The 24586-nt window shown below is 40.0% G+C and overlaps 1 protein-coding gene across 6 annotated transcripts in view; it reads right to left on the bottom strand.

Annotated features, from left to right (window-relative positions):
• MROH2B (maestro heat like repeat family member 2B) overlaps nucleotides 1-24586 on the bottom strand; it is a 61712-nt gene that overhangs the window by 17387 nt on the left and 19739 nt on the right. For 5 of the 6 annotated variants that reach the window (XM_084783537.1, XM_084783539.1, XM_084783535.1 and 2 more), the window contains exons 15-28: nucleotides 24521-24561; nucleotides 23687-23828; nucleotides 22803-22846; nucleotides 20781-20888; nucleotides 18541-18657; nucleotides 16165-16272; nucleotides 15531-15683; nucleotides 6827-6853; nucleotides 5988-6107; nucleotides 5717-5796; nucleotides 2166-2301; nucleotides 1987-2082; nucleotides 1630-1719; nucleotides 1194-1314 (exon numbers count right to left, since the gene is read on the bottom strand). In XM_084783537.1, coding sequence (XP_084639663.1) covers nucleotides 1194-1314; nucleotides 1630-1719; nucleotides 1987-2082; nucleotides 2166-2301; nucleotides 5717-5796; nucleotides 5988-6107; nucleotides 6827-6853; nucleotides 15531-15683; nucleotides 16165-16272; nucleotides 18541-18657; nucleotides 20781-20888; nucleotides 22803-22846; nucleotides 23687-23828; nucleotides 24521-24561 — 1383 coding nt within the window. The remainder of the gene's footprint in view (nucleotides 1-1193; nucleotides 1315-1629; nucleotides 1720-1986; nucleotides 2083-2165; nucleotides 2302-5716; nucleotides 5797-5987; nucleotides 6108-6826; nucleotides 6854-15530; nucleotides 15684-16164; nucleotides 16273-18540; nucleotides 18658-20780; nucleotides 20889-22802; nucleotides 22847-23686; nucleotides 23829-24520; nucleotides 24562-24586) is intronic. The other variant, XM_084783536.1, reaches the window with a different exon arrangement.

The following is a 24586-nucleotide window of genomic DNA, read 5'->3' on the forward strand; positions in this document are numbered from 1 at the left end:
CCCAATTTTTCCTCTAAAGTACAGACAGTTATTCACGTGTAACTGGGATGCTGAGGTCTTTGTCTCTCATCTGGGAACAAAACAACATATTCACTGAATGCTCTCTTAGGGATTTCTGAAAATGATGTAGCACTATAATTGTGCAATTTTCTTCTGGGGAAAAGCAGGATGTAGAGACACTGCTAATAAGTTCATCTTCTCAGTGATTTAAACCAGAGACTTTCAAAATATTTTTACCTACTTTACAAAATCATTAAAGAAAGAAAAAGAAAGAAAAAATATCCCAGGGATATCAAGCACTAAGACTAGGCACAAACCCTCATATGAAGGCTGGAGGAGGCCACCCAGCAGGAGGAAAAGGGTCAGAAAGGAGCAGTAGGTGGAGGCGTGATAACAGGACTGGGAGGAGTGGAGGGAGGGAAAAATTAAAGCTTAAAAGAAAATTTAAAAATTTTCTGAGTCTGTGTATTAAAAATCATTTATTTATTATTTATACAATGTTTTGTCTGCATGTGTACCAGAGGAGGGCATCAGGTCTCATAGATAGATGGTTGTGAGCCACCCTGTGGTTGCTGGGAATTGAACTCAGGACCTTTGGAAGAGAAGCCAGTGCTCTTAACCTCTGAGCCATCTCTCCAGGCCCCCTAAAAACATTGTAATGCTTTGGTGTTAGGTTTTATTTTCCATTTTATTTATTTAATCTGGGTATAATGGTATACATCTTTAATTCCAGCACTTTGGAGGTGGAGACAGGTAGATCTCTGTGAGTTCCAGGTCAACCTGGTTTACATAGTGAGTTCCAGGCTAGCCAAGATAGTATGGTGAGACTTAAAACAAAACAAGAAAACAGGGTGTGGTGATGCACACCTTTAGTTTCTGCACACGGGAGGCAGCGGCAGAGGTAGGCAGCTCTCTGTGAGTTCCAGGCCAGCCTGGTCTACATGATGAGTTCAAATCCAGCCTGGTCTACAGAGAGACCCTTTCCCAAAACAAAAACAAACAGGTTAAAAAAAGTAAAGGAGTCACAAAGACGGAAGTTTGATTTGTTACAAATCCCAAAGACAAGACTTCTGTGACATAACTAAGATATTCTTAAGATATTAGAATTGAGAGCTGGCGAGGCAGGAGGTAGTTATTGAAATAAAGATTCATGGCAGGAGTCACAGGCTAAGAAAACAAGACCTTTCCCTCACCTTTTGCATGGAACAGACCAATAGTGGAGCTAGTAGCTGCCAGACGGATGGTGGGCAGGGTGTCACAGGAATGAGGGGCCAGGAGCCCAAGGAGTGACCCGATTCTGAAGTTCTGTGGAGCCTGAAGGATCAAAGGGGCACCTGTGTGATAGGGCGGCTTGAGGGTACATCCGTGTTAGGTGCCTTGTCTCTCTACAGGCCCTCAGAAGGAAGTTCATTCTCGAGCACCTGAAAAGTACCTGCTTCCTCACGGGCCATGGAAGACTGAGTGAACATCCACAGCATCCACAGCGCAGGTTCAGTTCTGGAGGTGGGAGACCCCACCCACGGCTCTGCCCGTACCCCTCTATCTGGGGTTTGGGATCTACCAGACAAGAGTCTTAGCGGCCCCCCACAGTTCACCAGCAGTGCCATCTCCTCTTCAGGGAGTACTTGCCTCAACGTCATTCGTTAGGACTTTGGAGATGATTTGGAACGCTCTTTCTCTCTCCCACTCTTTCTGGGAAACAAGCCACATCCGGAGAAGCTGTTGGGCAAAGAAGGGATGTCTTTGCTTAATATTCTTCACTTGCCATTGATTTTCCTTCCCTTTTCCCTCACTGTCCCCTTTTCTCTGCTTCTATAAACTGGGTGTCCACCTGCCTGTTAAAAAAAAAATTGGCCCTACATGGTAGTGTAGGTGGGTCGTGCTGGATCTCTTTCGGTGGAGAAGGTGGGTTGGGGTTCCTTATTGTGGTACCTAGCCAACACTTCCGGGAGCTGGGCACCCACTGTGAGTGTTGGCCTTACTCACGCTGAACATTTCCTCACAGTTCCGGGCATCCGTGTCATCCCATATCATGGACCTCAGAAGTTTTCCTAGAGCATCCATAGAGCGTTCGTAGAGAAACTGAAACCAAGTGTGATTGTTAGTCTTAGGGTGGCAGTGAAAAGGTTCCGTGGGGGCTTCTCTTCTCAAGCCCAGTCACATACGTTAATGCGTTCCTTGTCCTTGTCCGTTTCGCCCTCATTTTTGAGTTTTTCCAGAGGCGGAAGGGGCAGCAGCCTTCGAATATTCTCTTCAAGAATATTGAGGTGCTCATTGAGGGAGAGCTGAGGTTTCAGTTTGCTGAAATGAGAACCACGTGGAGGAAGAGAGGGAATTACCAACAAACCAGCCAGGAGAGCGCCCAAGATGTGTCTATGAAGGCTGAGCAGATCACAGTTTCTGAAGTATTTTTGAGATATTGAGAGAGGTGGTGATAGTAGGACAGATTAAGGGTACAGTGCTCTTTGGCATACCGGGAAGTTATTAAACACCATTAAAACACTGTTAATATCTGTTAAAGCCACTACTGGTCTTAATGACAAATACTTATTGTGAGCATTTCCTGTTAAACAAACAAACAAACAAACAGCAAAGATAGTGAGGGATGGGACAATTTGGTCCTCTCCCTCCTTCCTTTCCTATCCCCTCCCTCCTCTTTTCCTTCCATCCAAACATTTACTGTATGGTTATCAGAAAAAAACTTGACATGACTTGGGAAAATGAAAATGTTAGTTCAACATAAGAAGCCCATTCACGTTGGGCGTGGTGGCGCACACCTTTAACCCCAGCACTCGGGAGGCAGAGGCTGGGGGATCGATGCGAGTTCGAGGCCAGCCTGGTTTACAAAGTGAGTCCTGGGCAGCCAAGGCTGCACAGAGAAACTCTGTCTTAAACAAAACAGAACAAAACAAATCAACAAGGCCCATTCATTAAAATTTGTAAAAATGTAAATCATGACAATAAGGTATAATTCAGAGCTTCCAAACTAAGAAAACAGAATGGAGATGCTGTTGGGAAAATGTGAGAGGGACTCTGAGAGGGGTGTGAGTCAGTGATTAGTGGTACCATCTTCTCATTGCCATTGTCTGATTATCTTCTTAAATTAGCATACTGATGTCAAGCACCTACAGTAAACTGCACCCATGCAAAATCTACACTTCAGTGAATTTTGGCATGCACCTGTAAATGAAAATGACACCATAGTTGACAGCTGACATTTCTAGCATCCCCTGACTTTCCTTCTGTTAGTGTTCAGGTTATCTTTTCCTGCACATTGGCCCCATACGATCAATACCTCTTTGTGTGTGATTAAGGAATAGTCTAGCTCTATACAAACTGAGTGTTGCCATTAGCCCCACATGGCCATGGGAGTTGTTAGTGTAAATTAAGACATCATGTAAGTGTGATATATAGTAAAATTTTGATACTATAAAAGTTTTGATAATAAAAAAGATAATGTAGATTAAAAAACACTGAACATATGGCGAAATGATAATGTACTGGATATATTGGATAGAATGAAAGATAACATGCATTTTTTAGTGCTGGATAATCAACCCCAAGGCTCTATGTATGCTCTGCAAGCATGATATCAATGAACTACTTTGTACCCAGGTCTTACTGATTTTAGAACTTGTTGTAATGTTACAGGAATCAAAGTAGCGCAGTAGAAATGTATAAGTAGACTCATGAACACTCTCGGACAGAAAAGAGAGCCCAGAAATAAAACCTCAAATAATATAATTATTGACTTTTGATAAGGATGCCAAGACCATTCAGTGTAAAGAAAGAAGGGTAATCATTTATTTTCTTCAGATACATTTACTGTGTGCATCTTAGAAGTATATATGTTGGTTATACATTTATAATTATATAGTATAATTATATTAATATTAATTTTATTATATGTATAACTACTATAGAAAAACAAATTATCTCATATAATAGGTCATATAGCCCCCCACTGTAGTTAGATCAGCTACAATTTATTCATGCAGATGAAATCTTGAATTAGTACGCCATTTAGATGCAGAGCTGTTAAATGTGGCACACTATCTTCAGACTTATTCATCATAGGGAATGCTACTCCATATTCCTTGATTGGCATTTTCTTATTGCCCTAGGTCTTGCACTTAGTAGCCATTGTTTTATTCTCTATTTTTTTTGTATTGGATTTTTTTCCTTTAGATTTTCTATATAAGGGAAACCCAATAGCACTTTTGCTTTCCATGTCTGGCTTGTTTTCCTTGGCATAACATCCTGATAAAGGACAAAGTAGTCTCTTTTTAAGGTTGAATAATACTCTATTATGTATATCTTTCCCACAGTTTTGTCTATGTATACTTAGGCTGCTCTTTCACTATGGCTTTTGTGAAAGGCCCTGCAATGAACACTGGATATTTTACAAGGTGGTGATCTCATTTTTTTGGGGTGTGTGTATATACCTACAAGAGGGACTAAAGGATTATGTGGTAATTCTATTTTCAATTTCTGTCAAAAATTCCATATTATTTTTCATAATGCACCACTATCCATACCTAAAGACGTTGTACAGGATTCTCTTTTCTCCTACCCCCACCAACACTTGTTTCTTTTTAGGTAATAATGATCCTAATGGGTGAGAGTTGATATTTCATGCTGGTTTGGTGATCTTGAGTATATTTATATCTACACACAGACATATATAAAACTAAAGAAAAATGTCATTTTAAAGGGTTGATAATAACGTGGGAAGCCATAACAGGAAGTGAGGAAAATCAGGGTAAAAGGTCTTATGCATGTAGGGTATCCTTTCTGTGAAGGAAATGAGGGCCAGAGATAAGGGCACAAAAGATGTTGTCAAATATGTCAAGAGGGGCATTATGGATGAGTTTGTTATTTTAACTTTTGTCTACTTTTCAAATTTTAGCAGTACACGGTGCAATTTTTAAAACTATAGTGGGGAATATGAGTCTATGAACTTGCACAAAACTACTTTCTTTGTCAGGTTTATCAGTGGTAGCTAACTGGAGCTATGGTGTGGTTAGATATTTCCTAAGTTTTTAATTTGAACATTAAAATTTGCTTGCAGGCTAAGATCTTGGATGAGAAATTTCATTTTGTGGAGGAATTTAAGACTCTCATTTATCAATAAGTCTGACTTCTCTGAGTAGTTGTTTGACCCTATCACTTATCAAAATGATCAATGTCTTAGCCAATTTGACAGCTCTTTAGAAGGTGAGAAAAAGCTGTCATTTGTCAACTCCAACTGAAAAAATGGGTTTATTTTGGGGAGGATGTACAAGAGTCTATCCTGATAGATAAGTCAGTCGATAGGAGGCAGTTGAAAGGGAGAAAATACAATTTCAGTAAGCATGAGAAAGATTTGGGCTTGGGGAGCGGCTTAATGGTTAACAAACATGAGGTCCTGAGTTTGCAGTCCTGGAACCCATATAATGGTTCCTGGAAGCCTACATAAAAATGCTGCAATGGTGTTGTATACCTGTAACCCCAGGACTGGCTGGGAAGAGACTTATAGGTTAATGTTCAGGAGAGCAGAGAAAAGGGTCCAACTGGCTAGACAGTCTAGCTAGTGAACTAGGCATATGAATGCACACACACACACACACACACACACACACACACACACACACACACACACAGAGAGAGAGAGAGAGAGAGAGAGAGAGAGAGAGAGAGAGAGAGAGAGAGAGAGAACAACAAGGATTTCTCTTACCTTAGGTATCTGATGGCAATTAAGGCTTTCCACCGAACAGGACTGGCTAAGGAGTTCAGGGGTTCATCCTTTATCAAGTCCTGTTAACATACACACACACACACACACACAAACACACACAAAAAAGAGACAAAATATTCAGAAAGGCTTGGGTGTTTGGGTGCCTTGGATCAGAAAGATGCAAGACGTGTCTTTCGTGGTGGTGCCGAACGTTTTTACATGGAACACTGGGGGTTTGGGGGAGGCACTTTCTTCTTTCTTGTGCACGCACCAGCATAAAACCGATCAACATCTCCTTGTAGGTAAACCGGAACTTGTGGTCCTCAGCGTCCTGGACAGCGATGCCTACCTCGATGACGCTTCTTGTGAAACTCATTTGTAGATCCATGTCCTGAAGCAAAATAGGCCCAGGTAAAAGGCAAGGTCTCAGGCACCAGGCCTGGGTCTACAAACATGTGACCGATGGGTGACATATTCACTCCCCTTTTCCATCTCCACTTCCCACCTAGGGTCTGAGTGGTAGAAAAGTTAGGACATGAAGATCAATCTCTTCCTACATACACTGGAGTTTGTCTAGAGCTGTGATTTTCAAACGTTAAATAACCATAAACCACAGAGGGAAATAAAACAATGAAGACTTATTTGCACAAACAAAATCTAAGAGACACTGAGATAAAAATTTAATAATAATACTGTTATGTGCACTGCACTGTTTACCCTTTTACCTTTACTTTGTTTCATTAAACATTCTGCTGTTTGTGACTTACTAACTTGATAACCTGGTCCTCCTTGAGTGAGGATTCACAGCCTGCAACTTGAAATGCACTGCAATGGTTTATACTTCTAAGCTGCCCTTAATATAGCTATTTGTTCTTAGATTAGGCTTATGGAGAGTGGCTTCAAATTGGGTTAATGAGTTGGATGTTGAGATCTTTTTAGTAGAATTATATCAAGAGGTCATCTGCACCCGACATACTTCTCACGGAGAAGTATGCTCAATGTATGCATGCATTTCTTTCTTTCTGTCTCATTATCTATCTATCTATCTATCTATCTATCTATCTATCTATCTATCTATGAATCATCTATCTTCTATCTGCTATCTCCTACCTTATTTATCACAGACACTCCCAGAACCTGAAAAAGTAAAGACAAAAGCAGATACAGAGTTAGCAATAACCATAGACATTTTTTAACCCCCAAAGACACAGCCCTTAAGCTGGAGGATAGCCCCAAGAGGAGTCCTGTGTCACTGTCAGGTACGTTATGAAGAGCAACAGCAAGGAGGGTACAGATGGGGTTATCAGGCTAAAAAGGCTCTAGGCAAATCTGGCAGGAAGAAAGGTAGTAAGGTTCCTGGAGTAAACCGTGGGCAAAGCTACAAAATGGAAAGCCACAGGACAGCTCATTTACAGTGTGCTGTCAGCCACTCTGTCTAAGCCTTGTGTGGCACCTGCCCATTGGCCTCCAAACAACCTTCCCTCCACCATTTAATACCTAGCATTTACTACTGAATCCAGGTGTTTCAAGGTAAAGTGCGATTTAAAAAAATGTATTCTTCAGCATGGAGATTCCTCTGGAGGATCTTTTATTGTTCAGGATCATTTTAGCTATTCTGGGTTTTCTGTTTTTCCATATGAAGTTGAGAATTATCTTTCAAGGTCAGTAAAGAATTGTGTGGGTATTTGATGGCAATTACATTGAATCTGTAGATTGCTTTTGGTAAGATGACCATATTTACTATGTTGACTCTCCTGATCCCTGAGCATGGGAGATATTTCCATCTTCTGAAATCTTCTTCAGATTCTTTCTTCAGAGACTTCAAGTTTCTTTCATATACATCTTTCACTTTCTTGCTTAACGTTACACCAAGATACTTTATATTATTTGTGGCTATTGTGAAGGGTGTTGTTTCCCTAACTTCTTTCTCAGCCTCTTTGTCACTTGTATATAGGAGGACTGCTGATTTTTAAATTGATTTTGCATCATGCATACCTTTTGTACACTTATAATTTTAGAACTGTATAGTGCTTGTGAGAAATTATATGCTTTCAGAACAAAAGAATCAGACACTGACATTGGATCAGACCTGACAGGATGCATTCCTTGGAGCATACAGGACATTGACATTCTGTTTGGAGAAAGTGGTTAAAAAGAAAGAAAAGGGAATATAGAAATGTACAGGGAAGATAGAACAAAAAGTAGATTAATGAATCTACTCCTCAACTTAATGCTTCAATTGTCACTCACAAGATATTTTTAATTCTCTGATATAGAATTTTGTATATAGATGCAAAATATGTTTTAGATACAGTGGTATAGAATTCAAATGTAAGATTATTTTTCACACACACACACTATATATCTATATCTATATACTCAATTTGAGTTATTGTACTCATATAATGAAATTATAATACAAGGTTTACTTCCAATGCTTTGAAAATGCTATCAAGCTGTTTAGGAGAAATAAGTTATACTAATTAAATGTTAGTAGATTAAATCATGGTCATGTCAATTGCTAGTCTACTTTTATCACAAGAATACACCCCTTAGGTACAGCAGATAAATATGACTCTATAGAAAGAGAAGGTCTTCAAAAACCCCAGAGACATGCAGAATATGGCATTTAAATTGTTTTTTTTAATTACTTTAAAGATTCATTGACAGAGAGACAAGTTAACTCCTGGCAACACCCAGCCTACCTCAAAGAAGATGATGAGCATCAAAGAACCTACTTATGGAGATGGCTTCAAATGTGACAAACTAGCCACTGGGTAAAATGTCCTCATTTCTATCACAGACAGAATTCTGCCAAAAAAAGGCCAAGCTCGGATGCAGGCAGAGTCGATGGCCAAACTCTGCCAAGACAGGGTAAGCAAGTACCTTAATAATTCCTGCCTCACAAATATGTCTGTCAGATATATTGGGCCAGAAGGCTGAAGAAGATGCTCCAACATTATAGAGAATTTTAGGTGGCTATTCAGGTAGAAAATTGTCTCTGCCATCTTCTCATTTGGAAAGCTGCTAACCTGCACTCCTAGCACACTCAGATAATCAAGTTTACTCCTTCTTAAGTCTCTGAGGGAGTTGAAGACCAGGTAGCTTAGTTTTACAATGAAGCTTAATTGTTTAGGGGTTAAGATGTTTTTAGGTCTAGATAGATGTTCTGAGTTGATGAGGACAATATGTGATGGAGATTGATTTACAATCAGAAATTTAGATGCACCAATACAGGAAAGATGTTTTCTTCAAGGTTGTCAAATACAAATAGCCAAAACACTAAAAATGTAACATTTATATAATTCCTGATTGTATCATGGTTCTTCTTGCCATAGGTAATCTATTGTATATATAAAAGTATATGTACAAAAATAAAATAATTAAAAATGTATTCTCTAATATATATATTTTGCATTTTTTGAGACAGGGTTTCTCTGTGTAGTCCTGGCTGTCCTGGACTCACTTTGTAGACGAGGCTGGTTTCAAACTCAGAGATCAACCTGCCTCTGCCTCCTGAGTGCTGGGATTAAAGGCATACCCCACCACATCTGACTGCATTCTCTAATTATAATTAATTAATTATATTGAGAAAGGGTCTTGTTATGTAGCCCAAGATGATTTAAATTTCTGCTTTCTTCTTTTTCTTTTTCTTTTTTTTTTGCTAGATACAAAGAAATGGGTTTTGCTGTGATGTTTTCATGTATGTAAATCATCATGCTTTCTTCTAGATTCCTTCCCCACAGCCTCCCCATCCCCTCTCCTTGCCGCTAACTGGTTCTCTCTTTTGCTTTCATGATACATATATTCCATTGCTTGCTACTGAGCACTCTTCCTCTTCCTTTAAACACGTGCTTCTCTTATCACAATTCCCTTCTACTTTTTAAATTGTTTATTATGTTTTTCTCACATTACACCCTGATTGTTATCCCCTTTCTCCCTCTTCTGCCCTATTCTCCTAGCACAGACGTCTGACAGGGATGCGAGGGGGGCTTCTCTCCTACTGTCTAGTCCCCTCCTCTGTCTGCTGCAAGGCCATCCTGCCAAAGGGTAGAGATCAAATCGTGGGTGCCAGAGTGCATGTTCAGCAGCAGTCCCTCTCCTCACCATGTGGAGAAAGAGCTGTTTGTTGGCTACATCTGGACAGGGGTCTAGGCTCTGTGCATGCATCGCCCCTGGTTGGTGCATCAGTTTGTAAGGGCCCCCTGGGTTGAGATACACCTACTTTTATGGTCTCCCTGTGGAGCTCCTGATCCTTCCAGGTCCTACATTCCCCCAATCTCAGCGCTCCACCCACAGTCTGGCTTCAAGCAACCCTACATCCGACAAAGGGCTAATACCCAAAACATATAAAGAACTCAAGAAATTAAACACCAATAAATCAAATAATCCAAATAAAAATGTGGTACAGAGATAAACAGGAATATCGAATGGCCGAGAAAAACTTAAAGAAATGCTCAATGCCCTTAGTCATCAGGAAAATGTAAATTAAAATGACTCTGAAATTCCATGTTACACCTATCAGAATGGCTAAGATAAAGAACTCAAGCAACAGCACATGCTGGAGGGGTGAGGAGAAAGGGGAACACTTCATTGCTGGTGGGAGTGCAAACTTGTACAACCACTTTGGAAATCAGAAAATTGGGAATAGTGCTACCTGAAGACCCAGCTATTCCACTCCTTGGAATATACCTGAAAGATGCTCCATCATATAACAAGGACATTTGCTCAACTATGTTCATAGCAGATGTATTCGTAATAGTTGGAATCTGGAAACAACCTAGATGTCCCTTAACCAACAAATGGATAAATAAACTATGGTATATTTACACAATGGAATACTACTCAGCTATTAGAAACAAAGAAACATTGAAATTTGCAGGCAAATGGATGGAAATAGAAAAGATCATCCTGAGTGAGGTAACTCAGGCCCAGAAAGACACGCAGGGTATATATACTTATAAGTGGATATTAGCCCAACATAGATGTCTTCTGAGAGACTCCACCCAGAGGGGGATCAGGACAGATTCTGGGACTCAAACCCTTCTACTTTTATGACTACATGTATATAAATAAATTCAAACACATATATGTAAATATATTACATATTACAGAAAATGCAATATTTGTCTGTCTTTTCTTAACAATAACTTCTAGTTTAATCTTTTTCCTCTGAAAATATAGTAATTTCATTCTTTGTTTTGTCTGAACAAAATTCCATTGCATACACATATTGTATTTTCCTTTTGTCTGCTGATGAACACGTGTGCGGACTCCACATTTCAGGTATTATGACTAGTGGTGCAATAAACATGGATGCACAGTTGTCCCTGTGCTATGCAGAGAGGCTTTTTACTATATACCCAGAGGCTCTAGAGCTGTGTCATACAGTAGTCCAAATTTTGGTTTTGTGAAGAACCTCTGTATAATTTTCCATACTTTGGTGGCCATGGTTGGGCAGTGTACATGCCCAACAGAAGCTTGTCAGTTTTTCTCTTCCTTGCCATCCTTGGCATCATTTGCTGTTAATTTGTTTTCTTGAAAAGAGCCTTTTTTCTTTGGGTTTGATAGAATTTTTAAAAAAAGTTTTTCAAGGCAGGGTTTCTCTGTGTAACAGCTCTTTGCTGTCACAGACTCGCTTTGTAGACCAGGTTGGCCTTGAGCTCATAGAGATCCACCTGTCCCTGCCTCTCTAGTGCTGGGATTAAAGGTGTGCTCCACATCCAGCTATGAGATAGCATCTTAAAGCAGTTTTCGCTTGAGTTTTCCCCCTGTGACTAAGATGTTTAAAAATACTGGCTAAAAATATTTATTGACTGTTTCTTTTTTTTTCTTTGAAAATTGCATAGTCAATTCGTTAGCCAACTTATTGATTGGATGACTTGACATATTAGTATTTGACTTTTGGATGTTCTGTAGATTCTATATACTAACTCCCTATCAGATGTAGAGTTGGTAAGCCCTTTGTACTCTTCTGTAGGCTGGTCCCCAGGTAGATGATTGCTTCAGGTTCACAATTTCAATGTCAGTTCTTAGGTTTATTTCCTGTAATTTGAATCATTTTTATAAAATGCTTGCTTCTGTTTATTCCTTAAAGTTTTGTTGACTTACTCCTCAAGAAGTTTCGTAGTTTCGTGTCATATATTAAGGCCTTTTGATTTTGAGAGAGTGTGTGTCCAAGTATGCATGCACATGAAAGCAGAGTAAGAGATATGGATTCCTTTTCATTCTTTACATGTTTACATCCAGTTTTATGAGCATGGTAAATGGAGGGGAGTTTTCCCTCTCCAGTTTAAGCTTTTGACACATTTGGCAAAGAGTAGATGGTGGTTGTTATGAGAGCTTGTTTCCCAGTTCTGCATTCTTTTCCATTGGTCTATCTATGTGCCTGTGTTGATCCAGTACTGCATTGCTTGCATTGCTATGGCTCTTTGGTATAATTTGAGATCACAAATATTGTGACACTTAGGAGACCTCTGGGTTTTGGGGCCTCTTTTGGTTGCATATTAATTTTAGGATGGTGTATTAGTCAAGATTCTCTTATTGTGAATAGACACTATGACCATGGCAACTCTTACAAAGGAAAGAATTTAACTGGGGCTGGCTTAGCGTCCAGAGGTTTAGTCCATTGTCATCATGGTGGGAAGCATGACAGCACGCATGGACACATGGTGCAGGAGAGTAGCTGAGAGTCCTACATCTGGATCAGCAGGCAGCAGGAAGAAAGAATGACACTGGGCCTAGCTCAAGCATTTGAAACCTCAGAGCCCAGGGATACACTTCCTCCAACAAGGCCACAGCTACTATAGTGCCTTTCCCTATGAGCCTATGGGGGTCGTTTTTGTTCAATGAATCAGAGATGGGTTTTTTTATTTCTATGAAAAATAAGATTGATTTTTAAATGGAGATTCTTTTAAATCTCTGGATTGCTTCCTATACTATAGATATTTTCACAATATGACATTCTGCTAATTCATAATCATGTCATGTCTTTCCAATTTCCATGTCTTCAAAAATTCCTTCAGTGTCTTAAAGTTTTCACTTTAGGTGTCATTTACGTCCTTGATTATTAGTACTTTTTAATATTTTTTTCTTCTGAAGTGATAGTAAGTAGGATGTTTTTTCTTGATTTCTTTATAACAAGTTTGTTATTGGTATGTAGAAAAGCTACTGATTTCTGTACACTGATTTTGTGTTCTGACACTTTGTTGAAACCGTTTATCAGACCTAAGAGATTTCTGGTGGAATTCTAGGGTCTTTAAAGTATCAGACCATGTTGGCTGTAAATAATTTGCCCTTTTCTTTTCCTATTTGCATCTCTTGTCTTACTGCTCTATCTAAGATTGAGTGTACTTTATTAAGAGTGGAATAAATTCCCTTGACGTCTTCTTGATTTTAGAGGGGATGGTTCCAAGTATATATCACGTTGGCAATAACTTTGTCAGATATGGCCTTTGCTATGTTGATATATATTGTTTCAATTCCCAGTTTCTTCAAGATTTTATCATAAAAGGAGATCAAACTTTGTCAAAGTTTTATCTACTGAGACAATCATGTGATTTTTGTCATTGAGTCCAATAATATGCCACATTGCCTTGAATTTCTGGAATGAAATAAATTTGGTTATGGTATGATTTTTAATGTAGTTTTGAATTCTATTTGCTAGTATAGTACTGATTTTTTTCACATGTTCAAACTCTTCATCACCCTGCCCCACATCCTCTCAAGCGCTATGATTACAGGCATATAGTAACACACCAGACTTTATTTTTACTTAAAAGATTAGGGTTTTAGCTTCGTTTTTAAGAGTGTCTATGCTATATTAATTATTTTCAGTATAATTTCATAGTCACATTTCCCTACAAGGCTTATGTTTTTTTCTTCATATCACTTTGACATATATTATTTTTGCAGTTTCTTACTCTGAAAATACATTCATATTCATCTTGATCATCTTTATCTCCATTTTTCTTTTATTTTTGTAGCATTTCCTCAGTGGAAAAATTAATATGTCACATGACATTTTATAATTAAAAAATCCTCATTGTTCCTTATTAGATTCGAGGGTAACTCAATCAGGTCCTGATAAAATGAAAGCCGCAGTCATCGGCATAACTGATTCTAGGCTCTGCCTCCCGCCTCTGTTTTAGGTGTTTTTTCCCTTCCTGATTCATTCTCTTCTGAAGTTACACTGGATATTAGAAATGACATGACTTATTGGTGAGCATTTCTATCACAGGAGACTGAAGTCATCCCTAAGTGACAGTGACCTTGCTAGACAGATTGTCCTTGAGATGAGGGTGATTATCAATGATGGTGAGGCTGCACCTCATAGACTGTCCTCACAGGAATCAAATTGCTCCCCTAAGTGATGGCAGTGCTAACAATTTTCTTAGAACGTTTACAGAACCAGAGCTGAGACAGCTATCGATCAGACAGCTGGTCTGACCTAGACTATTTGCTCTCCTGTACCCTAACCCTTTACTTTGATTCCCTGCTGTAACACCTTACTTTCTGTGAGCTCCTGAAAGCCGTATCTGAGATCAGTGAGATCCACTCTGTTGTTCTCCCCAATGTGGATACATTTCACCAGAAGTAGAGAAATATGAGGAACAGGATAAACATCCAGATCTTGCCATCCATTTCTAAAAACTTACTTACTGGATAAGTGCCTTTAACAGACTCTTTAGGCAGTTCTCTGGTGACTAAGGCATGCGGCTTACGGCTCTGCACCAGTCTCCTGACATCTGTTGATATCTATAATCTTATGAACTCCATACAGACCTATTCTTATCACATGTATACAGGAATATGAGCCCAGGGCACTGTTATGATCTGAATATGGAGTGTCCTCCAGGGGCTCAATTTTTGTGTTTGGATTCAGATAATGACACTATTTTGGGAGGTTCTGGAAACTTTAGGAGGTGGGACTGAGCTCAGGAGATAAGGCTTGTCTTGTTGGTGCCTCTTTCTCCCCCTCCCCCTCCTTCTTGTGGAGAGAAACTTCAACATATACTCCTGCTACTGTGATAGTCTATGCAAGCACACGGGGGGGGGGGGGGGCAAGCAACCATGGAGAGAACTCTCTGAAAGGACAAGCCAGATTAAAACGTCATCCCCTTAAGTTATTTCTCTGTGTGGTATTTTGTCCACAGCAATGCAGAATTCTGACAGATCCTGACAGCAAGAGGACCAGCAATGGAAGGGAGTAAGTGTGGAAATAATTAGGGAGCCCTCTCCACACTGGCTTTCGGATAAGAATTACTTATGAGCCTCGTAAGCTTACAGGTGTGCGGACTCCTCCTCCAACCTCCTCAATCAACCATCCTGGAGACCCATGATGCAAAGCTGAACTTTGAATTCAAGTCTTTCATGATTCTTAGGAGGGTCAGCTTGACCATAGCCAGCAATGTGGCTTCGAGTTGGCAATATGTATAAAGTGGTACGTGAGAGAAGCAAAGAGATTGGGGGAAGAAATGGTCAGATGAGTTGCAACTCAGTTTGGTGGCTGTGAGGTTGGTCTCATTCTCGGCATGGAAAAGAATTGAGAAGGTCCAGGTGCAAGGGGTGAATGCAGATGGAGAAGTGGTAGATGATGAGGTAGATTGAGTAGCAGGATAAATGGCACAGTTTACTCACCTTAAAAAATAAATATATGGAGCATACTACTGAATGTCACAGGTGTGCTCCCTAACAGGCTGGATCTCATTTATTGATTTGGTTAGGGTCAGTTCAGACTGGGTAATTGTTCTAGGAGCTGAGCTTCTGCGAGGTCTGGGCCCAGAGGTAGAGGGAGTCCTGTGACAGGTTTTACCTGGGAACATTGGCTGTAGAGAAGCAAGATTTGCTCCATGATGTCTTGATCAAGCCTGGCTAGAAGTTGCTGCTTTGGGGCATGGAGGGCCACAGCTCCATAGATCAAGATGAGGTCAGTCTTAGTCAGGCTCTTTTTCCCAGAAAAAATACCCTGAAGACAAGAAAATGGATAAAAGGGAGCTATAACTCATGTAAAGAAATCTTTCTCTCATATCTTGTTTTAAATCTTGTGGAGCACCACCAGGGGTTAACTAACTTGGTTGGGATGATTACAGTGAGTCTAAAGCTGACACGCCCTTGCTCACACAAATGACAACAGCCAGGACTGTGATGGGGGCCATGACACTCTTGTCACGTCACTTAACCTCTACCCCATGCTTCCTTCAGTGAAGTAGGGTTCACATCACTGAAGCTGTGGTGGGGCAAATGCAGGCACACTTAGGCTTTCTTTGACAGTACTATTGTCAAAGAAAATGGAGTAGGCTCGTGACATAGCTGGCTGTCCTGCAAGGTCAAGGCTAAGAATTGAGGACAAAGGGTAAGGATAGTATGGACAAGTGATCTTCATTGAAGAAGTAAGTATTGTTTGTCCCTGAGGTAACTATGACCTTCAGAAAAAATTGTTCCTTTACCTTACATCGATTGACAAAAAATTTCTCCTTATCTTGGAATGTTTTAAGAACATTTAAAACAGTATCCAAGTGGTTCTCAGCGCAGTATCCTACAATAGATGTTGTTCCCTAAAATCAGAAGGAGCAGATTTTTTAGTGCAACTGTGGATTCAATAAATACTGAATACCTACCACTGTGTGTCAGACACATTTCTGGTCACTGGGGATTCAGGGCTGAGTGGAGAGAATGCTGAAATCTCTGTCCCTGTGGAGTTCATAGCCAGTTAGAGTGCTATGTGGCAAAAAGGAACACTATAGTATGCCAGGGTGTGACAAGTGCTACAGAGGCCAGGAAAGGGGAGAAGGAGAGGCTGGTGATGATGTAAGTAGGGTAGCTAGAGATTCATTCGTAAACACAGTAAAGATAAGCAGAGGCAGGGCCCTAACTGTAGTGAAAACATGACTTGCTGGGATTCCCAAGAGGGAGAGCTTCTAACGAAATGTGCAAAGGCCTGAAGCCACTGAAGAGAGCTGAGGGAGTGATCACAAAGGCCAGAGCATCCTGAAGTCTACAGGTGACACTCAAGAATTTGGACACATGACTAATGTTCTTGTTTCTTACTTTTATTCCCAGTTGAAAGATAAGGAACACATTTATTTAAATGATACAACGTGAAGCTCTGATACACGTCTACTCTGTGGGATATTCAAATCAGGCTGGATATCATATTTGTTGTCCTAAATACCTGTAGCTGCTTGCATGTATGTGTGTGTGTGTGTGTGTGTGCGCGCGCACGTATGTGTGTGTGTGTGTGTGTGTGTGTAAAACATCTAAAACCCATAATTTTAAAGCAATTTTAACTAGGCAATACATTATTACCAATAACATTTATTGAAAAAAACTAGACGAACCACTACACTGTTGAAATGGCGTCATACGAGAGGTGATTTAATTCTTGACGGCTGGGTTTTCATATTCTGGTGATCTAGGCCCTTCCCACCTTGTTTGCCCAATGTAGATGTCACCATGGTTCTTGTCCTTATGATTCATACAAGAATCTTGTCACCACGGTTCATTGATTATAGTTTTGTTTCATGGATGCTGTCACACTTCATTAGGCCAACTAGGACACCATTTTAAATTCTGACACATAAGCCTCACCTCTATCAGTGGAAGGCACACCTCGTTTGATAGCCTGTTGTTTTAGTCTCAACTCTAAGACACACATTTCTTTGTATTGTGTAGACTATTTCTATGCTTGCCTCACAGCACTGTGCTTCTTCTCCTCCAGTTCATATATAGTTTCAACCTCAAGTTTCCCTCCCCTCTGAAAATGCTCAGTAAAGTTCATGAATAATGTGAATTTTCTGTTGTGTTCCTTTCTCCCCAGTTTTACCTTGGGGGTACGCAAGCTATGGAGCACCAAGGTTGACAGTTGAGTGTTACTTGGTTGATGATCATGCTTGTGAGGTGCCCAGTGTCATGCACCAGCACTTCAGCACTTAACTCACTTACATGGCATTCCAAACTGGATTGAATGTGTGGGACACTCACTAACTTCAAGGAAAACAAACAAGGTGTCTGAGATTCTCAGAGGAATGTCATGGCTTGTCATAGTTTGTGAAACTCTAAGAGCTTGAATGAGAGCCTTATTGGATGCTTACCCTGGACACAAAGTTACTTTGTTTCCTAGCGTACATCTGAATGAAAAGGGGCAGCCTGATGGAGCAGAAGTGCTAGAAACATCACACACAGAGATTGGTGGTCATGAGAGCTGACAAGGAGAGAACAGTGGTAGAGACGCAGCCTCACGCACTCAATGAAGTTCAGTGATTTCTCCTATTGACTTTGAGAGAAACATAAACATCCAAGAATTTTGGGGAAGAAATGCAGCCAGATATGCTACAATATCTTTCTACTAGCAATTTTTTAAAAAGGTGGGGACCCTTCCCCTTGTTCTAAGTACAACCCCTCCTTTCCCCCACAGTGACACATGCTGTGCAGCCCAGGCTGAGCAGGGACTAAATAAAAATACTTCCCTATACTGCTTAGTTTCAGCTCATATTCTTCCTGGATGACCACTAAGGTCACTCAGTTTGAAAATTTAATGATCTTGATGGTCATCATCATACTTTAAGAAACCAGCACTAAGATATCACAGAGCAAGAATGTTTGAAGTTAATTTCTCAGTATTTCTACAACAAACTTGGCAAAAAACTGAGGTACTGATATTTAAACGAGGAAACATTTTTTAAAAATTTTGTGGAAATAAAACCTTTTGCACTTTTCTATGCACTAATGAATAATTCTGCTTAATAAGACATACTGGGGTTGTCCCATATTAGGGACAGGATTAAGAGCCACGACAAGAAGAGGGAACTGGCAAGGGGTCCCACCTGTCTTTGGTCCCCGAGCTGGCTGGGACTAACCAGAAACTCGTTGATCTGTGAGCTCACAAAGTCTTTGTCTTGGCAGGAGGCTAAGGTAGTTCCCAAGGCTTTCCAAAGAAATTTCTAGAAGATAAAAGATGACGAATAGAATTCTAGAAGATGGAAAAACAAGATTGATGAAAAGGGAGGGGGCAGAGAGTTGAAGAAGTCATAGGAAAAGAAAAAAGAAAAAAAACCAGTTGGTCTAAACTTGTAATTGCCTAATAGCTGTGTACCTCACACATACTCCTTTTTTGAGAGTGTTTCCTTCAGGCTCTGTTTTCACTGGTGTTCTCCTGCACACCTTCAGAAAGTGTCCCTAACACCATCATGACTTTCACTGTCTATCATATCTTTTTTTGAAACTTTCTACATGCATGCAATGTATCTTGGTCATAATCCTTTCCCATTCTCTCTTTCCACTTCCCCTTGGTTCTCTCTAACATATCTCCCATCTACTTCCCATCCCATTAAATACAGTGCTGCCCATATGAACTTGTGTATGGTGGTCATCCACTGGGGTGTGGGTAACCTACCAATGGCTCCATCCAACCCCAATGAAAGAAAAATGCATCTCTTTTCCTCAGCACTCCTGTGACAGTAGCTCCCCCACAGCTGGAGGTGAAGCTTCTGGATACCTCCCCTTCTATATTGGAACTATCTTTATTAACTGTATTAACCTATCTTTCACTCTCATGACTGAGGATGACCTTCCATGTTATTACCTTATGAGGTCAAGCATTGGCTACCCAGTTAGAAATAGGTGACTACATGGAGGAGAAACAATCTGTCCTAACTACGACCAGGATGGATGACTCAAACTCCACAAGCTGGACTCAGCAAAGCTCAGCTTGGTGACCGTTGTCAAAGCACAAGATTGTGGAGTAAATGAATGGCTGCTATTTCAAACCGTTAGCTGTAGCTTGTTAGAGAGCAAAAACTAACGGGTACATTTTTACTTTGCTTGTTTTCAGTGGATTCACCAGCTTGAGAGCTCTCACTCCTTAAACTGCTCTGCCTCTTCAGGCATGGTAGTTTAACCATATTATCTGAGCTCTCAGGAGCCTAAAGTAGAGGATTGCTGTGAAGTTCTGGCCTAGCCTGAGCTACAGAGTAAAACCTTGTTTCAAAGAGCCAAATTCTCAAAATAACCTTCTTTAGAGGGTTATTGTCTTGAGCCATCTTATAAGTTTGGAAACTGCTGGATGGTATGACTTTGGGTGCAAAGGCCAGTTTGTTTGATGAGGATGAGGCACTTATCACAAAGTCCCACCCTACTCCACTTTTAACAGGCTTTCTTTGTGTAACAGCCTTGGCCATCCTGGAACTTGCTTTGTAGAGCAGGCTGGCTCACAAAGTCTTAATTGCATCTTCAGGCTTTGTGGAACAGTCTGGAAAACTGCTGCTCTGAATCACATCAGAGACAATCAGGGCAAATAATTTTGAGAATTATGAAGAAGAATTGAAGGTTAATAATGAATAGTAGTCACTTGTATTAGAAATTGTAAAACATAAGAAATATATTTATAGAAATCTAAAATTTATGAATGATTTTAACCCAATAATGACTGTGATCAAAACTCCTTTTATACCCATCACATAGATACTAGTTGCTTTGCTTAGGGATCTGCTTCTGCATCTGTTCAGACCTGTGACATATATTAAACTGTGAACATTCTAAAGATTCAGAGATTTAAATAGTTTTCCTCAGGCTACATTAGGAGTAATAACAGACCCTGGATTCAAATCCTATTTAGAATGGAACCCTACAGCATAGAAGGTTATGGACATGACACAATGGAACTCCAGCACTGGATTTTTGAACACACTCTTGCCTCTAACCTTGCTTAATTTCAGTATTGTTTCTGGCTGCCCAGCTTGTAACAATACCATTTAACCAGTGCTTCAATTTGCCTCCCTGAGTCTGTTCTTCCTCTTTTGGAGGAGATACCTTGGATTTTAGCCAAGTGCAAACTTAATGTGCACCAATAGTCCTTAAAGATGGGTGGGCTCTTATAAGCATGCTAGTCTACAGGTAGGTTGAAGAGAAGAAGGAAGTACTCAACACTCAGCAAGGTACCTATGGAACTTCTTTCTCATCATTCTTTTCTCCTTTTGGATGCCCTGAAGACAAGATGGAGCTTGAGCAGTCATTTTGGATCATAAGGTGGATTGCAAAGTCCCTTTGTTGAAAAAAAAAAACCAACCTTCTCTATTGAGCTGTTGCAGTAACTGCCCATTTGCTGGCTGAATTCCCTACTCAGTTGACTGGTCCAGGCCACATCACTGATTTTCCATAGAGATTCCTTGAGCAGCTGTTGCAGGAAGTAGAAGTTAAATGTGAGTTTGACTAGTTAGTGGTACTTTTCTGGCTTTCTAAAGCATAAATACATATAATTGGGATTATTCTTTCCACATTAAGTAACTTGTAATTTTGGAACTTTTCCCTCCATTTATTTTTAAAACTTCTTTCTGATATGTTCTGAATTCCCATTAAGACTAAAGTACACAGATGTAGAAATTACTTTACGTGGATACCTTCCTTCCCTCTCTTAAACAGAACTTATACAAAGATTAAAATAGAATACAATCAGAAACAAATTTCAGCTAGCGTTTTTGAAGTTTTGATAGAGTTCCATTAGTCAATGTTTGTGTGGCTTATTGCCTACAGAATATGAGAGAGCTTTCAAATAGGGAATGGAATGCCTTCAGGAACCAACAGAGGCACAGGTGCACACTCGGCTTCCTCTAAGTGGCTCTTCCTGAACTCACCAGATGTTCTCAAACACAGTCATGGGAGAGACTCTTGAATCCTTGCATTGCTTCATGGAATGATGGGTTAAAAGGACTTTTTATCTCATGGGAGGACAAAAAAAATCTTGTCACGATTTCTAAAATATGTTATTTCTCTTATATTTCCTCCTCTTTAAGCTTAGGAAAGAACACTTAATGTCAAAGGTCGGGAAAAATTGTACACATATTTTAAAATCAGAACTCAGCTAGTGGGCTTCTTGAAGAGATGAAACAGTCCTGGAAGTTTGAGGGAAGAACATATGTTACACAGCTTTGAAAGAAAGATTAGCTGCGCACTCAAGACTGGAAGCAGGAAACGAGCTCTTCTGGAGGCTTCCTGCTACAAGAAAGAATTTCCCTGTCACAGAGAGCTATTTTTAAAACAGGAGCTGGCAAATGCAGGATTTTGAGACAGGAAGAGAAGAGAATTAGGGATCTAAGAGCTGAGGACGAGCCGAGCAGGGCCATCACTTTCCAAAGTGCATCTTTATCCAAAGAAACAAATACTGACTTTGGAAGAAACATTGAAAAAAGACAGAGGAAATACTGTGGGGAAACCATGGAAAATGGGTACTTTTGTAATTAAGAAAAAAAACCCCACATTTATTTATTTACTTAATGGTGCATGTGTGGAGGTGCAAGGAGAGTTTGTGGGAGTTGGTTCTCTTCCTCCGACGTAGAGGAATGGGGACCGAACTCTGAGTGTTATTCTTGGGAGCAAGCTCTGTTATCTGCTGAGCCATTCTGCTAGCCTGGAAACTGGCATTTCAAGAAGCCATAGGAAATTCCTACGCAGACAGATTATGACGGGGAACCCGCCATACCAAAGGCCTCTTGTCTGTGAGCGACTCCACTGCCTGTGGGTTCTTGAGATGGAAATCTCCGGTCTGCTTCTGCCTGCAACTTGACATTCCCCACAGCACGGATCAGTTTTAAAAGTCCAAGGAGTTTATTGGCTACAGGAGAAGACTATTTTCTGGAGAAAGTGTAAAGCAGGGGCATCCAGGGTTTTAGAAGCCATGGCGAGTGAGGATAATAAGGAGCAGGTAGAAAGAAAGATTTCATTTTGTACCATAGAAGTGGGATTTATATTTAACTGTGTTTTGTGAAGGACAAAAGAATGAAGCGGATAAGAATCCTTGAAGAGTCAAGACTTAAGAGAGAGAAAGATACTCAGTAAAGTTGCCACAATTCTCCTTAATGCAGAACATTTTGCTCCTATTGTGACTTAAGGAAGATTTAAGAGATTATTTTAACATTCTAGTCATTTCCTCAAGCCAAGATGCTCATTCCTTTCTGGAATGCATTCTTTTGCTGTTAACTTAGATGAGAAGAGAGATAGCTAGCTAGCTGATTTCACCCTCCATCACCAATAGGTCTTGAGGACCCACCCTTACCTGTTGCTCATCAGCAGTGTGCAGAGGACCCACTCTTACCTGTAGCAGCATCGTTTCCCACAGCACGACGCTGACATTAGTTCCTAGAAATGAAAATGGATGCAGTAACTTCAAATAAGCCAAGATCCAGTGGATGAGGGAGTTCCTACTCAAAGCTTTCTCTTTGCTTAGGATGAGTGTTTTGAGATGTAATTTACTATGTTGGTAACGTTAAACTTCTTGTTAAATAGACAAAGTGATCTTTAATCTATGACAAGACTAGCTGTTTTTGCTAATTTCAGAAACAATTACTGAAATGACATTTCATAATGCACATTTTAACATATTAACATGAATAGTGTTTTTTAATAATTTTTTGTTTTACACAAGTACAACCGCACACATATTACTGAATACATATGGAGGTCAGAAGACAAGTTTTAGGAGTTGTGTCTTTGCTGCCACGTGGGTTCTAGAGATCCAGCTCATGGTTACAGGCTTGGTGACAGGTGCCTTTACCCACTGAGAAATCATCCAGGGCCTATTTGTATTTTATTATATAGCCCAGGCTGCCCTCAAACGTTACCATGTAGCTGAACAACATTATTTCCACCTCTTAAGTATTAGGGTTAGAGGCATACATTAGCAAGCAGCTACCTTCAAGATAAAAACATAGAAAATGTTTCTATATGAGGAAAAAAATCAGAGCCAAACCAACATTCCTATAAGGGTTCCCCTCCCCCATGCCATGACTGTGACCATTTGAGAACTAGATAGTAAGGAGTCAAGTAATGCAAAATGGCGCCGACCGCCTTACCAACCAAGTTCATTGCATTAGTTGACTAAAAGGAGCAGTTTTGCCTTACAGATTTACAGATAAGTGGTGCATCGTTTCTTTGTGGTCTTGCCTCCTAGCATAAAGACACAACCATTTTTCCTCATACCCTCAAGAGGCTGCAGGAGCTCAGGAAAACGTGTTTTCCACAGGTCTGTCAGTTTAGGATGGATTAGTTCAGGTATTATCTTCAGAAGTCCTATTGCACCGGCCCCACACAGTTGCCCTAAACTGGCCAGGATAGCTATTACCTAAAAGGCAGAACAGGAAATGATCATCAAGGGAGAATGTATGTAACAGGCTCACCTGCTTTGTCATTGTGCTTTCCTTCCATTTCTAAATTAGATGCTCTTAATAAATAACCCAAGGCTCTCCTTACTTATTCAAGGGCAAAGGTAATATTCAGACAATTCATCTATCTCTCTATCATCTATCTATCTATCTATCTATCTACCTATCTATCATCTACCTATCTTGATAAGAGTGAAAAGGTAGGTGGAAACAAGGAACAGGAAAATTAATGGAAAGAATCAATAATTGGATATACTTATTAATTAAATAAGGACATGTAGAATATTTTTTGAAAAAGTGACATATACATGGCCAGATATGGAGAAGAAAAATCTATACTTTAGCCATGAGGTTTGACTGATGGTACTTACGAATGAGATTCAGTATTCATTTATTTTAATTTTAACTTTAGGGGGCTCGTCTTAGATCTGTATCTGCACCACATGTTTATTTTTAAATAATTAAGTTTATTAAGAGTTTCAGAGTAAAGAAATAATTTTGTCAATAATAAGCCACAAGCATAGCAGACACTCCTCATTTCATCCTAGTGTGTCTTTGAGAGTTTAGGCAATTTTTCTGAGAATTTTATTTTAACCTGAACTGTCCATATTATCAGCTTAAATTCATCCCATCTTGGTTTTCTGTCACTCACCAGAAGTCGGGCCAGTAGCTGCTGAGGTGAAGGAAGTTTCACTAGAAAGAGAAAGAAAGCAATTTT

This window comes from Acomys minous (assembly GCF_964271855.1).
Source record: "Acomys minous genome assembly, chromosome: 5".
Classification (NCBI taxonomy): domain Eukaryota; kingdom Metazoa; phylum Chordata; class Mammalia; order Rodentia; family Muridae; genus Acomys; species Acomys minous.